Source organism: Saimiri boliviensis, chromosome 15 (assembly GCF_048565385.1).
Source record: "Saimiri boliviensis isolate mSaiBol1 chromosome 15, mSaiBol1.pri, whole genome shotgun sequence".
Lineage (NCBI taxonomy): Eukaryota > Metazoa > Chordata > Mammalia > Primates > Cebidae > Saimiri > Saimiri boliviensis.
The window spans coordinates 55,393,870-55,410,664 of NC_133463.1; the positions used below are offsets into that span (position 1 = coordinate 55,393,870).

General features: G+C 35.8%; 1 protein-coding gene across 4 annotated transcripts in view; it reads left to right on the forward strand.

Moving 5' to 3' along the window:
* Nucleotides 1-16,795, forward strand: part of ZFPM2 (zinc finger protein, FOG family member 2) — a 477,627-nt gene that overhangs the window by 92,836 nt on the left and 367,996 nt on the right. For 3 of the 4 annotated variants that reach the window (XM_003938599.4, XM_010349281.3, XM_074387038.1), the window contains exon 2: nt 87-245. The exons of the other annotated variant lie outside the window; for it this stretch is intronic. In XM_003938599.4, coding sequence (XP_003938648.2) covers nt 87-245 — 159 coding nt within the window. The remainder of the gene's footprint in view (nt 1-86; nt 246-16,795) is intronic. 4 annotated transcript variants of the gene reach the window in all.

Here is a 16,795-nt window from a genome sequence, read left to right on the forward strand (position 1 = left end):
GTAACAAGAAAAGGCTCTGTTTAAGGATTTTATTTCACTGTCTTCCTTGGATATTTTTGGTACAGTGTCCCTGATTCTTTTTCAAGGGCCGCTTGAAGATGCCATTGAAGATGAGGAAGAAGAATGTCCATCAGAGGAAACAGACATCATTTCCAAAGGAGACTTTCCATTGGAGGAAAGCTTTTCTACAGAATTTGGACCTGAAAATCTGAGCTGTGAAGAAGTGGAATACTTTTGTAATAAAGGTAACGGTTGATGGTTGGATATAATATGTGAGTTTACTGGGATGATTTTGTAATGTTTTAAAAAAAAGGCATGATAATGCTGAAAGTGCTGACACATAATTCAACTCTCCGAAAACAAGTGCAGATTTTTTCAAACATAAAATTTTATTTCGAGAGACATGAGTAACTACTCAATAACTAGTAATTTTTTATATTGAAACAAATATTTTCATGTTGATTGACCAATTAACTATGCACATTCTTCATGTTATTGGCCAATTAACTATAATACATTTAATGCTGATCATTTATTCATTCCTTCCTTCCACAAGAATTTATTGGATGTTAATTGTTTGCAGAGCACTAAATTAGGCATTAGGTATTAGCACTGAGTGAGGCAGAGAGTTCTCAACTAAGGTTCCAGCTCATTCCTTTTGAAAACTGAATGCTTTAGGTTTTTATTGTTGACTTTCAACAGTGAGAATGGTGCTTTTGACACATTAACAGTATAATCCAAGAAGCACTTGAAACATATTGCAGCTTGTTTTCAGCCGTGAACTGGGACCAGATGGCCTTGCCAGTGACTATGTTCTCATGGAGCATACGTACTCATTTAATGTTTATTTTTTTCATAAGTCAGTTTAAGGCTTTCTTATGATTCTTATATATTTATTTTTATTTTATTGTTTTTCAAGTCTTTTATCTCCTCCTGCACCAATGTGCAGTTTTCACAAATGCTTGGACCACTTCCTTGGTTTATAATAGCTGCTTTTGCAGAGGACGTAACTGGAAGTGTGTGTCTGTTTCTGTATGTCTGTCTGTGTTTGTGTATGCACCATTTTTATTCAGATGTGTTTGCTTTTTAGGCAGATAAATGTAATAAAGTGGACTTTTGTGTGTATGTGTGTTTGAATTTGTTAATCAGACTTCCTAGTCTGATTAACACAGTGTCAATGTAGCTTCTCAAAAAAATGTCAATACACCTATCTTGGTGGCCATGTATAGATTTAATCATTAAAAATTCCAGTATCATTTTCTCTTGTTGATGGTGTCAACAAAAGATGTCAGAAACAAAAGATGTCAGTCAGCTCCCATCCCTGTGGTCAGTAGAACCCCAGGCCCTAAAACTGTGGAAACAGAATAGCAGCATGAGGACCTAGACACACTGAAATTCGTAAAACCTCCTTAGCCATGTAGAACTCAAGATGACATGTAGCATGGTCCTTGTCTTCTACATCAGAGACTTTTAATTGAAAATGAGAAAAGTATGAACGGAATAGGCCTTTTTTCCTAGTGTTGACTCAGATTTCAAACCAAATTAATATTTTCCTTAGTTGCTAGAACCATTTCTTGATGATATTTAGCTATGGCAATAAATCTAAGACTTGGCTGGAGATGGATAATTTTTTAATTTATGCATGAAGACATCTCAATTATTTTCTTATTAGGAAATATTTCCTTTTGTGCATTGTAGAGTACCTACCTTATATTGTGATATTGCAATAAAGAGAGGAACTGAGAGTTAGAAGGTGGTTAAAAGAGTTAATGTAAGGATTTATACCTTTAGTCAATTTAATTCATCTGGGAAGGCAGTGTGATAGGTGTTATTGTATCAGTTTTTAATTTGGGGAATATCTCCGCTTAAGAGCTATGTTTATGAAAGAGTACGAAACTCCAAGTTTTAAGGTAGTAGTTTCTTGGGAGAAAATAGATTTATGGCAAATGCTTCCATGCTAATGTAACTATGTCTTAGGACAGTTACTCCAGCTATATTCAATACCAGAATCCTAACTCATGAAAAAGGCTGACAGGCCTTTAGGAAGTAAAAAAAAATAATAATAATAATTAAATTATAATTTTTTTCTAATTGTAAACACTTGAAAAAATGTTTAAAATCAGATGTACAGAAAATAATATTTAGTATATGATATAGAGACCATATTAAATAATATAGAACATGTATGTATTATAAAACAATTCTCTAATGTTTAGATTGAAAGTAGAAACTCATAATGGATGGGAATAACAATTCTTATTTTCACATGATATTTTTCAGGATCAATAGTAATATTACTATGGATAGGAAAATAATTTTATTATTTTACTCTCACAGAATGCATGACCATGGAATTCTCACTGAAGTCTGTTGGAACTGGTACAAAAGAAAGATAACTCTTTGATCAATATTTTGACTCTTGAGGTCATGCGAAGAATGTTATCCATTCTTCACTTAAGTTTATTACCTACAATAGAAAGAGAATACTTTCTCTCTGGAAAATTAGAAACTAATCTTTCTGTTGAAATTCTCAATTTTTCTCAGTGACACATAATTACGTGTTATTGCCAATTTTAAGGAAGAGGACAGATTAGCAATTAAAAGAGTAGAAGTATTTAAATGGTTAACAATGTCACTGTCGTTATTGGAAAAGCACATAGGACATGTTCCTCTAAAGAAAAATATTTTTAGCGCAGGTGTGGTGGCTCATGCTTGTATCCCAAGGCCAGGATTTGGGAGGCCAAGGTGGGTTGATCACTTGAGGTCAGGAGTTTGAGACCAGCCAAGCCAATGTGACGAATCCCCGTCTCTACTAAAAATACAAACATCAACTGGGTGTGGGTGTGGGTGTGGTGGTGGATGCCTGTAATTCCAGCTACTCAGGAGGCTGAGGTAGGGAGAATTTTTTGAACCCGGGAGGTGGCGGAGGTTGCAGACAGCTGAGGTGCAGTGGTTGAGCCATTGCACTCCAACCTAAGCAACAGAGCAAGACTCCATCTCAAAATTAGTTTAAAAAAAAAGCAAAAAAGAAAATTATTTTGGGTTCATTAATGAAAGATTCTTTTTGTACATATTTTAAATCATTTATGACAATTTAAAAATGGTTGATATTTACTATAAAATGATTTGGATTATTTGGAAAGTTTATTGTTCTAAAAGCTAGCCATGACCAAAATTTAACCATGACCTAGTTACTTATGTGGGTCCCAAGCATAACAATTTTGCACATTGGACTTTTTTTTCTTATTAAACAAAGGATAGCTTAAAAGTTCAGATAAAAAAATGTGGTTAGAAAGCCTAAGTTCTCCAAACAAGTTATTTTGGCACATTATCAGGAGAACATAGTGAGGATACACATAGAGTTACTACATATTTTTATTCATATTTTAGCAACTGCGTTGTATATAAAACCAATCATATGTTTTAAAAACTTTTTTTAAAGAAAAACTGTACATTTCTGAAGACATGGCTTATCATAAAGTTTCTACTTCCTTTTGAAATTGAGCATCTGTATTATAAAGGATATTTTCAGTGATTAACTAAAATTACAGTTCTTCAAATGACTCTTATTATTGTCATATTTTTCTCAGTTCCACACTGATATTGTCTATGTTCTTGTTGAAGGGCAAGTTTTTCTACAAGTCTCAAAATTGTATTTACTAATATTAGTCAAGTTTCTAGTCATTATAAACCATGTGATTAAATGAAACTCAAATCACTCTTACAATGTAAGATTCCACAGAAAAGTCCAAGATTGGTGGTCAGAATTTTATGTTAGCATAATGTATAAAATTCTTAATTATATACATCCATCTCAGAGAGACTCTCATAATTGCATGCTTAAAAATTGAACCTGGCAATTCTAATGATGTTTCCTGTGTCTCTTTTTATTTTGGATTAGTTGCATATTTCATATTACTATTTTTCATTTGTTTGAAATGAAATGAACTATATTTATAAAAAGATGTTTCTTGAAATTTACTTTGATACCTTTAGATTTTAAATGTTTTAGCAACATATAAAGCAATACTTTCAATTTGCACGGTCGTCTTTTGTTCATGAGTTTAGATTACTTGGCATCTTGCCTTTCAGTATCTCTGGGAGGAAGGAAACAAGCAAGAATTATTTCCTTGAATTTATAGATGATGAAGACATCAAGACTCTGTCCATAAGTGCTACATATTTCCTGTGGTACTGAATTTTTTGATTCAGTTATTTGTCTGCCTTTCTTCTGGTTTATGTGCCAGACATGGAAGTACATCAATGTATTTGTAGAACTAAGCAAACCAATATGAACTGAAATATAGGTGGTCCAGAAAGCAACCTTGGGAGTTTTTAGTTATGTCACTACTGGCAGGTGGGAACACATACATGAGAAATTCCTAAATAAACTCAAAGACAGTGAGTTTCAGAGTGGGGTTGGCATGGAGCAGTTCTCTAATAATTGTAAAGTGAAATAAACACATTTCAGGATAAATTTCAGTAGAATGTCACAAAATATGTGAACTGGAAAAATCAGATTAATGTCACTGGATGCTAGTAGAATGTAATACTATTTTTAAAAAGATAACTCAGGTGAGGGGTGTGAGGGATAAAAGACTACGCACTGGGTTCTGGACATAGTGTACATTGCTCAAGTGCTGAGTGCTCCAAAATCTCAAAAATCACCACTGAAGAATTTATTCATGTCGCCAAACACCATCTGTTCCCCCCAAAACAATTGAAATAAAAACAACAACAAAGATAACCCCAAAGAAGCTACATGTAAGTGAACTTTGAATTACTATGATTATCTGGAAAGGTTAAAGAGGATCCTTACAAATTGCTAATGTCACAATCCCTAAACAAAGGCCAGAAAGAAAAATGATGCCATCGAACTTGTTTTGGAAAGAAAAAAATCCTTATGCCTGGTCCTTGCATCTAGATATGGAGAATGATCAGAGACATACTTGGGTATCACTAATGCCCTAGAGAAATGAACTAAAATTAGAGCTCTTCAATTTGGAAATATTAGGGTTAAAAAGAGGGGTCATGATGGAAATAGATAAAATAAGGAAAGATACATGGTATAACAATGGAAATTCTCACTACATTCAAAAAGAGTCGACCTAATGTGCAGAAAACAAAGGTTAAAGACTCTTTAACATAACAAATGTAAAACATATTAAAGAAGATACAATAAAAACCTGGATTACTCAGACATGGATTAATGTTAGCCCCAGAAATGATTAATACCAATCAAAAGCAAACATAATCAGATACTTAAGACTGGCAGAAACTTTCATTTCTGTTCACTAGATCAAATTCAATACAACTCAACACGTATCTTAAGGATCTGCTATCTCCGCTCTCAGGAGGAGGGAGAGAGAGGCAATAAACAATTGAATCACATTTTATAATGTTAGGTGAGATAGAGCACCATGAGGAAAAATAAAGCAGGTAAAGTTGGTAGAGTAACATTTTGTGTGTGTGCACATGCATGCTATTTCATAAAGAGTGATGGGGAACGTGAACTTTAACTGGAGTCTTCGAAGGAATGAGCTTCCGGTACTGAGTCGTCTGCAACCTCCTTATATACCTATGAGGTTAGTGTTAGAGGAAGCCAGAAGAGGACAGCAGAGAGCTGGGGAGCTGGGGAGCGGGAGAGGCCCGGTCATACCTGGAGAACTTGCTGCTCTTGGAATCTCTTGGATTCTCACCACTGTGGAAGCCTTGGGGAACAGAATTGTGGAAAGAAACTGTAGTGTGTGAGCCACAGAAGAGAACTGAGGTAAGACTGGGAGACACGACATGGCCACAACGCGGTTTGTGTAGGCTTGTAGAACTTCCTGCTCTTGGAATCCGTTGGATTCCCACCACTGTGGAAACCTTGGGGAACAGAATTGTGGAAACAAACTGTAATGCGTGAGCCGCAGAGGAGAGTGAAGGTAAGATGGGAGATGCGACATGGCCACCACACAGTTTGTATATGCTTGGAAAAGAAAGGCCTGCAGAAAGGAAAAGTTAAGTAAGCAAGCAACTGAAACAGGTGAAATGAGGAAGCTGTCAGGAGATACAGATAACCCCAATCAGAATTATCCCTTTAGCCAAGGGCTTGATGAGACTCCATCTGTAGCTCATTAATGTGGTTTCCAGAACAGCAGTTTGGGGGTGTTTGAAGATGATATGAGTCACTTTGCTCCCTTCCACAATAGCAGAGTTAGGTTTGTGTTTTCTGTGTCTTTCCAGATTCTTGAATCAGAAAGATCACGAGGCAGAGAAGTAGAACCAGTTTCATCATTGTACTTAACTTCTGCCAGTAGGCTGCCAGGCCCATCGACATGTTCTCCCCTCCTCCCATCTTCCTTTCTTTCTGTTGGTTCCTGTACTTCTGCGGCTTTGTTTAAAGATTAAGAAATAACGGAGGAAAAGCCATATTCCTCCTTGGACTGTGTGTAACAATTCTAAGTCTAGGTTATTGGCATTAATCCCTCCCTGCCCCTGGTCCCTGAATGTTAAAGTAAAGCAACAAAAGTTTTATCTAGAGACTTAATACTGAAAAGAACTTTTTTTAAAAAACTGCATCTTTATGCAGTTTTGGTTGTGACATAGTAACCGTTGGTTTTTCATTTCATCTTGTGTCAAACATCATAGTATTTTGTTTTCTATTTTCTTATGTTCATTTTGTTATTTTTAGTTCAGAAAATCTTGTAAGCACTATTCTTTCAATGAACATGCTTTCTTTCCTCCTTGGTTATGCCTTTAAGGACATGTTTTTGCATCCTCTGGTGCTTGGGTAACTGGAATCAGAATCTGCATAAGGCAGCTCTACCATAATCACTTTGAGTTCAATAAGGAAGGGGACCTTTACAGACAACTTTTTTCCTTTTTTCTTAATGGGATTAAGAAGCTCAGCTCTTTAAATTCTTGCATATAACATTGACATTTCCAGGGTGTGTTTGGACCAGGGAGTTCAAAGAGAAGGAATAAAAAAGAAAAGCCAATATGACTTTGTTTTTTACCTTGCTGGAGGAACTGTTTGTGCAAATCGCCTATAAGCTTATTGACCTGAATCTTTGACTCCTTGTTTTCTCTGGATTTGGCTGGAGTGGAGACACTGATGGAGCACTGATAGGGCTGATTGAACAGCCCCCAGCTTTGCTTGGCACAAACCTCCCTTCCCTTCTCCTCCACCTCCCCCTCCCTCCACATGACATTATTGTTCCTTGGCAAAGCCTCTGTTTTCCTGGATTCAGTACTTCTTCTTTTTCTTGAAATTTATTTTAAAATCATTGAGGTTTTCTGAGGTAAATCATCTAGCAATGCAAAATGGGAAGTAATATTTTTTAGAATGTAAAAATAGAGGCTAAATTGTGTCCTATAGGCCAGGGGTAGTGGCTCATGCCTGTAATCCCAGCATTTTGGGAGGCCGAGGTGGGTGGATCATGAGGTCAGGAGTTCAATATCAGGCTGACCAAAGGGGTGAAACCCCATCTCTAAAAATACAAAAATTAGCTGGGCACAGTGGTGTGCACCTGTAGTCCCAGCTACTTGGGAGGCTGAAGCAAGAGAATTGCTTGAACCCAGGAAGCGGAGGTTGCAGTAAGCCTAGATCGTGCCACTGCACTCCAGCCTGGGCAACAGAGTGAGACACTGCCTCAAAAATAATAAATAAATAAAATAAATAGTGTCCTATAAGTGCTTCTATGTCATGAGAGTGAAAAAATTTATACCCTATAATATTGTGGTGTCACTCTTTTGTAGCCAACTTAAGCGTCCTAAAATATAGTATTTGGGAAGAGATTAATTTTTTTAAAAACCACAATTGTGGGAAAAATGAGAGAGCATTTGAAGGAACTGTGTTCTTATGAGAGTGAACATTTTCTTGGTTTTGATGAAATCAGAAGGTATACAAATTTTGTTCATGACTCAGTGACTATGTAAGGGTCAGATAAATTTTTGTCTACTTACCTCATCTCTAATTTCAGATATATCATCAGAACAATTACAACCAAATTAAAGTGTTTAATTTTTATACAATGTTTGAAATGACCCATGTTGCCATCATTTATATAAGTAATATGTGATAACATATACTACTGTTTAGCATATGACAAACTAAAGTCATTGTTCTTTCTGTGAGCTGATCATCAACAGATCTCAACTGTGCAGTTTGCTAAAGGTATTTTTGAGGCATATTAAAACTTGATAAATATGTAATTATCCAATTATCTTAAAATTTCCAAAATAATCTCATATAGAAATAAAGTGCATTTAATTCTGTTTTTTCATAAATATATGAGAGGTCAGGAGATATTTGCCTAAGTTTTAGTTGTAGTCTTATTTTATATCATCATAATTGTAATAAATAATGAAAATGGAAAATTAATATAAAAACTGTATAATGCCATTTAGAGAAATTACATTTTGGGTTTTTGTTTAAGATTTTTGCAAGTGTGAAAGCATTTTTGACTGGTAAGATATAGCATAGGTCTCTTGTTTTCCTTAGGATGTTTAAAGTAAGCTGAAGAGTAAAGATACATTTAATCTCCTGGTACATTTTAAATAAATGTTGCCTGTATGTATGTATGTATGTATGTATTTAGAGAAAGAGTCTCACTCTGTTGCCCAGGCTGGAGTACAGTGGTGGTGTGATCTCAGCTCACTGCAACCTCCACCTCTTGGGTTCAAGGGATTCTTCAGCCTCAGCCTCCTAAGTAGCTGGGATTACAGATGCACACTGACACACCCAGTTAATTTTTGTATTTTTATTAGAGATGGGATTTCACCATGTTGGCCAGGATAGTCTTGATCTCCTGACCTTGTGATCTTCCCGCCTCAGCCTCCTGAAGTGCTGGGATTACAGGCATGAGCCACCACGCCCAGCCTATCTCCTGGTATTTTATATATAAAGATAAGCATCTGGATGGCAGGAGACATCTGCATTATTGATTGACTTTTTCACTTTTAATCTAGATATTGACTTAATCATTAATTTTAACTGAGTAGTACAAAAGACAACTACTCATTTTTAAGCCCTTTTTAATTTCTAAACTTTGTCAGTGATGTTTCTGGTTGAATGAAGAGTTTCTTAAAGGAAGTGTTTTTGATCAAGTTATAATTATATAAATAGCATTTTAAATTCAAAGTGTATTTATTTCAATTCTATTTGGCTCAAATTTTTATTTGAATCTAATTCATGTAGATCTACATTTATGTTTGCCAATTGTTTATATCTACTAACTCTTAATTTGTATTTCTGCTTCAAAGGAAATTGAAAGTATGAACAGCATTAGGGATACTTGGGTAGCTAATTTATTTTAATTATATGAAATTAACATAGTTGACAACCCTGATTCTGACTGTTGGTCACCTTTTGGTTTGAGGTAAAGTGTTATTTTAGAGAAAATGATTTCTTAAAAGTAGCCATATGTCTTCTACTTTTTAATCTTTAAACATCATAAATGATCTAAGACATTTTCTTGATCCTGCACTAGCATTTTTTTTAGGTTTAAGTCAACTAAGATTTTCAAAGCTCTTAATCTTCTCACATAAACGTACATTTTCTTATTAGTATGTAAAATTTTTCACAGTGTTTTGTTATCATTTGAGAAGCAACAGGCAGTATTAAAGCGTTTGTCCATCCATTACCTGATGGGCTATCTTTATCTCTGGTAGGCCTAAACATAGAATGTGTAATGGGAAATGTAGAAAGCTGTGGTGCAATGAATTTAATTATAGTAATAAACTCAGCCACTTTTTGTTGTTCTTAAAAGGTCAAGTAAAAATAACTCACTGTGTTGCACCAGTAAGGTAAATACTGATAAAGGATGCAGATTGCTGTTTCAGCTTCTTTTTTGTTGTTCAATGAGATTCCAGAGATTGTCATTAAGGCTATGTACCAATTATAATAATTATAATAATGGTAATAACAACGTTCATTTGCTGACTGCTCCTGAAAGTCAGACATCTTCCTGTATATGTTTCATCTCTAATCAACTTACTGCCCTACAGGGTAGATGCTGTTTTCATCTGTGACTTCCAGAGGCTCAGCAACTTGGCGAAAGTCAACAAATTACTAAAGACCAATACACTATTAAAATTTGTGTGATTGGTACTTCATAAAAATAGAGAACTAATTTTCTTTCCTGATGCCCACTATTAAATTACTCTTTTAGAAGGAGGGAGAGGAAAACATCTGAAGAAGGTTGGACATATGAAGTATAAAACTCACTTTTTCAAGGTATTTTTAACTGGGTATTTTCTAATAAACACTTACTGTACATGATGTGTCAGTCAAAAATAAGGGTGTATACAAAACCAAGTAAACAAAAAGCCTAAAGTAAATGAATTAGGGATGTTCTTAAAATATTTCTGTCTTTTGGTACCTCTTTAAAGACTCTCTATCAATATAAACCATTTTGCAATAAGTGGAGTCGGCATTTTGATATAATGTGAGAGGCTATATTGAAAGCATGTTAGTCTCATTATACTAACTGAATAATTATATTATCTCGTTTTAAAGACATGCAATAAGCTACAGTTTCTCACTGCCCGTTTCTTAAGATGTTGCTTTCAGGTAGTTTAAAAGAGCGAGGACACACCAAAATGTGTGTATTTGGGCAGAAGCCAGTAATAAATGGCAGGAATGTTTACAAATCCATTAAAACTATTTGGATAAGAACTTCAGCCTTGTAGAAATGTTTGCAAAGTGAACTCTTTAAAATAGTTTAACCTCAACACAAAATAAGACTAAATAAAAAACGAAGAAAGGAAGGAAGGAAGAGGGGAAAAGGGCATTGTTTGCAGGGAAAGCTCTGGGCACTGTGAAAACTTTTCACTTTTCTGAAGGAAATGCAGTATAGCAGATGGTAAGAGTGGAAGTGAGATAAGCATAGGAACTGGAAAAGTAAGCAGTGCATTCTAACAGGTTCTGTATCAAAGATCTGGAGAAGTAGAAAGATTAGACAAGGAACTGTTCTGAGACTTGACAGTGGCTGCATCTTACCAAGTCTTAACACATAACAGAGATAGAAAGTAGAATTGCACAGACAGTAGGCCGTGATTATATTTTCCCAACAGTAAGAAAGGAAGGTCTCTTTAAGAATTATTTTTAAGGATATATAAATTTATCAAGTTGGAAATCTATCATACAGACATATAAAACACTTTGCTTTCTATGTATTTAACAATGTGATTTGATGTAATTTCTATTGATTCTATATGATTGGCTCACAACACCATATTTTAGGTCTTAGATAAATTGTATTTTTTCAATACCAATTATGGCCCAGAAAACATGTTAGACAAGGAGGTGTGTGTGTGTGTGTGTGTGTGTGTGTGTGTGTGTGTATGGAAATAGTGTTAAACTTGGACTGATTAAGGAAGCAATGCATTTACTCCCTAGCTTCCTTTTAATAATGTACATCATTGTAATGTGGAAACCATTCACCAGCATGCATCTGCTTCATTTAATCTGTGTGTTCTGTACTTTTATATTCTGTATTGATTGCTGACTCCTAAAGGGAGTACTAAAATCCAATACCCTTTGCTGAGAAACAATTCTACAAAAATGCAAATGATACAAAAAAAGAAAATAAAAAAAAAAGACAGGGAAAGTAGCTTATATGTGAAGGAAAACCCAACTTAAATGTGTTTTCTCTACAATATTGACAGCTGTGTTGGGTGACTTTTAAGATGGCCATAAAAAGTATCAAATTACTAACAAAAGCAGTGCATTTTGAAAAGTTATGTAGTTATGTATCTTGTTTTCACACTTAACATTTTCAAATACATGAGATCGATTTATTCTCTTTGTTAGTTTATTTTACAGTTGTTTATTTTTCTATCAAATGATAGACTTAGGACAGTTCAAAGTAGTGTTGGACAATTCTGAAACTTAGATAATTCAAATTGGATGTTGCTTGAGAATTCTGAGGCTTATTTAACAGGGGTTTCTGAACACCTGAGCACTGGGGCAGTACCGTTTATCTGAGCAAGGTAGTTCTGCCTTTTCTGTGGTTACTATGAAGTTAATGAAGCTTAAACTTCGGAACCTATCACTTGTACAGGCTCCTCCCAAGGCCCTGCACCTAATTTTGTAAGTAGGACTTCGCATTCTTAAGGAGGGCCCCCCGATTTGTATAAGCTTTGGTCCCCACCAAGCCTGAATCAACCCCTTTTAGTACTTGTAAGTATTAGTGATCCTCGAAGGAGACAGCTGGTATTAAGAATGTTACATGGCCGGGCGCGGTGGCTCAAGCCTGTAATCCCAGCACTTTGGGAGGCCGAGGCGGGTGGATCACGAGGTCGAGAGATCGAGACCATCCTGGTCAACATGGTAAAACCCCGTCTCTACTAAAAATACAAAAAACTAGCTGGGCATGGTGGCGCGTGCCTGTAATCCCAGCTACTCAGGAGGCTGAGGCATGAGAATTGCCTGAGCCCAGGAGGCGGAGGTTGCGGTGAGCCGAGATCGCGCCATTGCACTCCAGCCTGGGTAACAAGAGCGAAACTCCATCTCAAAAAAAAAAAAAAAAAAAGGAATGTTACATTTGTCTTCAGTATCCTAATTTGTTGGTAAACCAATCAGATTCACATAGTTTGTATTTATATTAAATACCTGAATTCCAAATCTATTGTCATTGTTACCCTTTGCCTAAAGAGGCCACAGATATTCATGAAAAGCCTGATTTTGAAAGTGTTATGCTAAAAAATGAAGAGAGAGGGAAAGAATGTCTACATTTCTGAAACTCTGGAAAATGTTGTGGGTTTTATCTATGTTTTTCTGGTGTTATCACCAGCAGCCAAGAACCTGTTGCTGGCACTAAGGGAGGAGATGCTGTTGGAAGACCTTGAAGTAAAAATAGTCTGAATGCGTCTTGTGATAACTTATTTGGGACTACCGCTGGTGTTGGAAGCTAGATGTGCATCTGAGTTAGAAAGAGACTGATGGGACCTAGAATGTTCTTTTTTTCCCAGACTTGTAAACTCTGTTAGGATTAGGTGCAGCTCTAACAGTAGTTTCCCAGAAGTGGCCACAGGACTCTGGCTTGTATCCCATTGTCCACAACTTATTTTTATGGTTTGGTCCATGCTGAAAGAGAAGCTTCTGTTTTGTTGTTAGGTGGCCATGTGCCTGACTCTAAATTTTGTTACTATGGAGGGTTTTCAGGTGATATAAAATGCATAGCTTTTATTTGCTTTGCTTGTTTATTAGAATAATTAATGAGTGAAAGCATAATGTCAGTGCATTCACCATTCATGCATTAGTTAATCCAGTAAATATTTATTGAACACTGGCTATGTCAGACATTGTAAGACATGCTGTGGATACAATGGTAAGTAAACACAGGGAAAATCCTTGATATCATAGAATTTACCTTGTAGTGAGAAGGCAGACATTAATAAAATAATCACACAAATGGTTCAGGGTGGTTTGATCTAGTGAGGAAGGTCAGAGAAAACGTCTGTAAGAATGTGACACTTGGCCAAGCATAGTGCTCTTACCTGTAATCTTAGCACTTTGGGAGGCCAAGGCAGGAGGATGGCTTGAGCCCAAGAGTTTGAGGCCAGCTTGGGCAACATAGGGAGACCTCATCTCTATAAAAAATAACAAACAGAAAACCTAGCAGGGCATGGTGGTACACATCTGTGGTCCCAGCTACTTGGAGGCTGAGGTAGTAGAGTTGCTTGGGCCCTGGAGTTTGAGGACACAGTGAGCCATCATAGTACCACTGTCCAGGCTGGGTGACAGAGGAAGACCCTGTGTCAAAAAACAAAAACAAAAACAAAACAAAAAAAAAAAAAAGTGACACTTAAGCTGAAATTTAAGTTGATTATACATTAACTAGGCAAAAAGAAGTCATAGAGTTTCAGGTAGGGGGAACAGCAGTGGGAGACACCAGCATGGTGAGTATGCAAGGAGAATGACAGAGATGGGTGTGAGTTGGGTCGGAGAGACCAGGAAGGACAATGATCATAAGGCTAAGGACAAGAAAGAGTAAAGAGAGGAAGCATAAAGAGGAAGATAAATATTCTGAAAGCTGAAATATGAAATTGCCAATCTAAGCTTTCCAGAAGCCATAGTAGAGAGAGAAAATGGAAGAGGAATATTATTCCAGTGGTCAAGCAGGAGGAAAAAACAGGATTTGTCAGGAGAAAGAAATGTTATCCTTGTTTGTGAGCTCTGAGAGTCATTGGTCATTAGAGTGTTTGAACTAGTGTTAAATAAAGGGCATTCAGATATGGAATGATGCCTCTGTTAGGCCCAGAATATGCATTCTCTATTGGTTACTTCTCCGGCCTTAGCATTTTAAATGTGTGGCTTAAATAAAGTCCTATTTAAAAATACCGTGGAACACTTTGATAATGAGTGATTGCTGATGAGTAATATTCTTAAATAAACACAGAGGCCAACAAACAGAAGGAATAGTGGTTCCTTGCTGGCAGAACAATAGAATTGTGATTGGTTTATAGCAGAGAATATCCTCATTTAGAGACCGTAAGGTGTTACTGTGTCTCTTCTTTGGAACCAGAAATGTCTTAGCTATGTAGAATCTTTCTCTGCAGGAATGATATTAGTTACAGTCAGGCTTTTTGAAGAGAGGGTAGAGTAAAGGATAATAAGAAACATTATTTAAATATAAACTTTGAAATATGAATTTTAGAAACATCTTTTAAAATAGAATGACTGGCTGGGTGCAGTGGCTCATGCCTGTAATCCCAGCACTTTGGGAGGCTGCAGCACGAGGATCACTTGAGGCCAGGAGTTTGAGATGATCGTGGGCAATATAGTGAGACACTCTTATCTACAAAACAGAAGAATAATTATGTGATTATGGTGGCTTGGGCCTGTTGTTCTAGCTACTTGGGGCTGAAGCAGGAGGATTCCTTGAGCTGAGGAGTTCAAGGTTACAGTGAACTGCTTGCCTCTCTGCACTCCAGCTTTGGCAAAGAGCAAGACTCTGACTCAAAAGAAAAATAGAATGCCTTGTTTTCTTTTACTTGCTTATATATCTCACTCTTCCATGTGCTTATTGAGAAAAAGATGAGTAATAGAATTCTTAAAAGATAATACTATTAAAGGTTTTCTTATTTTATCTTGTGGAAATTTTTCTTATGCATCAAATCTTCAGTGAACTTTAAGAAAAACTCTTTTCACATGGAGGATAATATTGATAGCAAAGATGAATGTTCAGTACTATGTTCAATAATTCATTGTTCTTTCTTCCTAAGTTGTCAGTATTTTAATTGTGACTTTCACGTGATGTCAGTAAATATAAACATTAGTATTTTCAATATTTTCCCCTTACTAGCTATGATAAAACACTACAAATGACAGTAGTCATGCATTGACTCTAGAAATTGACTTTCTTCTCAACATGGCAGTGTTAGCCTGGACACACTGTTATCAACTGTTTCAGGATTGTTTCCTCATCTGGGATTCTCAAATGTATAGCCAAATAAATATGGGTTCTAGTTTTTTGATCTGCTTAATCTTTCATTTTAAGGGGTCTGAAAAAAGATACTGTCAACATAATAACATTTTGTCAGATAGGAAAGCCCCAAGTAAGTTACAAAGAAGTCACATGCATTTTTAAAAGTAATTGTATACTGAATATCACTACCCAGAACATGGCAAAACTCTACATTTTATTATACATAAGTAGTAAGTCAAAGGGAGACCTGAGTTAGAAACCAGGATAGGAGTCCACAAACATAACGGATCTGTTCTTTTCAAACAGTTGAAATGCTTATTTTTTAAATTTTATTTTTAGGTATTGCCATAAAGGGTAACAGCTGCATGTTTTTATTTATTTTTATTTCTGGAGATAGAATCGTGTCTATAATTTGGTAACATACAGTTAATTTAACATGACATTTCTGTTTGGATAGCCTATAACCAAACAATTGTTTTAAGCTAAACAATACTGTGAAGTTATTAGGCAAAGCAAACATAAACTGAATCTTACACTTTAATGTCCTCACTCTTCAGTAGGAGCCGCAGATTTCTGTTTTTGACTGTTACAGTCCTTTAACCAAAGCTATCTTGTCTGATGATAAAACCATAAATGTATGAAGCTTACACATTTTTCATCTCTTTTATGACCTTATCTTTCATGAGCTTCTTCTGTGAAGGTATCCTAACTATAGGAAGCACCTGGAAAACATATGTGATATCTATTCTCTGATAAGCAGTTGTGAACAAGAAAGTAGATCTGTCACTTCTGAACTGCTCATTGTTAAAAAATACTTTGATGATTTAGCTGATTGCAAAATACATTATAGGGATGACTAACAGCTACAGTAACACTCCTAGTCAAGAAAGTTCAATAGTCATATTGTACAAGAATTTCTGTAAGAGGTTAATATTGATAGGAACTACATGGATTAAAAGAGCAAGGTTGAGAAGGGCTGTTTACTTGCATGACTGCTTTCAAACACTGTTGCTATTCTGTGCTGAAAAAGTGACTGTCTCAGAATGTGGCAAATCTTTAATTTCTACAGAAGTATTTAACTTTCAGTGAAAAGGTGTTTGTTTGTGGTTTTTAAATTATTTTTGCCTGGCAAGTGGAGCCACTGCTTTTACCACCTTACCAACAATACCTAATATGGTATTTAAAGATTCTGTTTCATGTGTTTCAAAGACTATATTCTAGTGTTCCTCGGGCCATTTATGCTATGCATTATATTGCTCAATAACACCTTCAATTTCCTCCTATAGAACTCTCATTGATTCTGAAACCCAGACTAAGAAAAATGGAAAGGCCCACAAAATACGTATGATATCTTTTAAAAGAGTAACAAAAGAGTT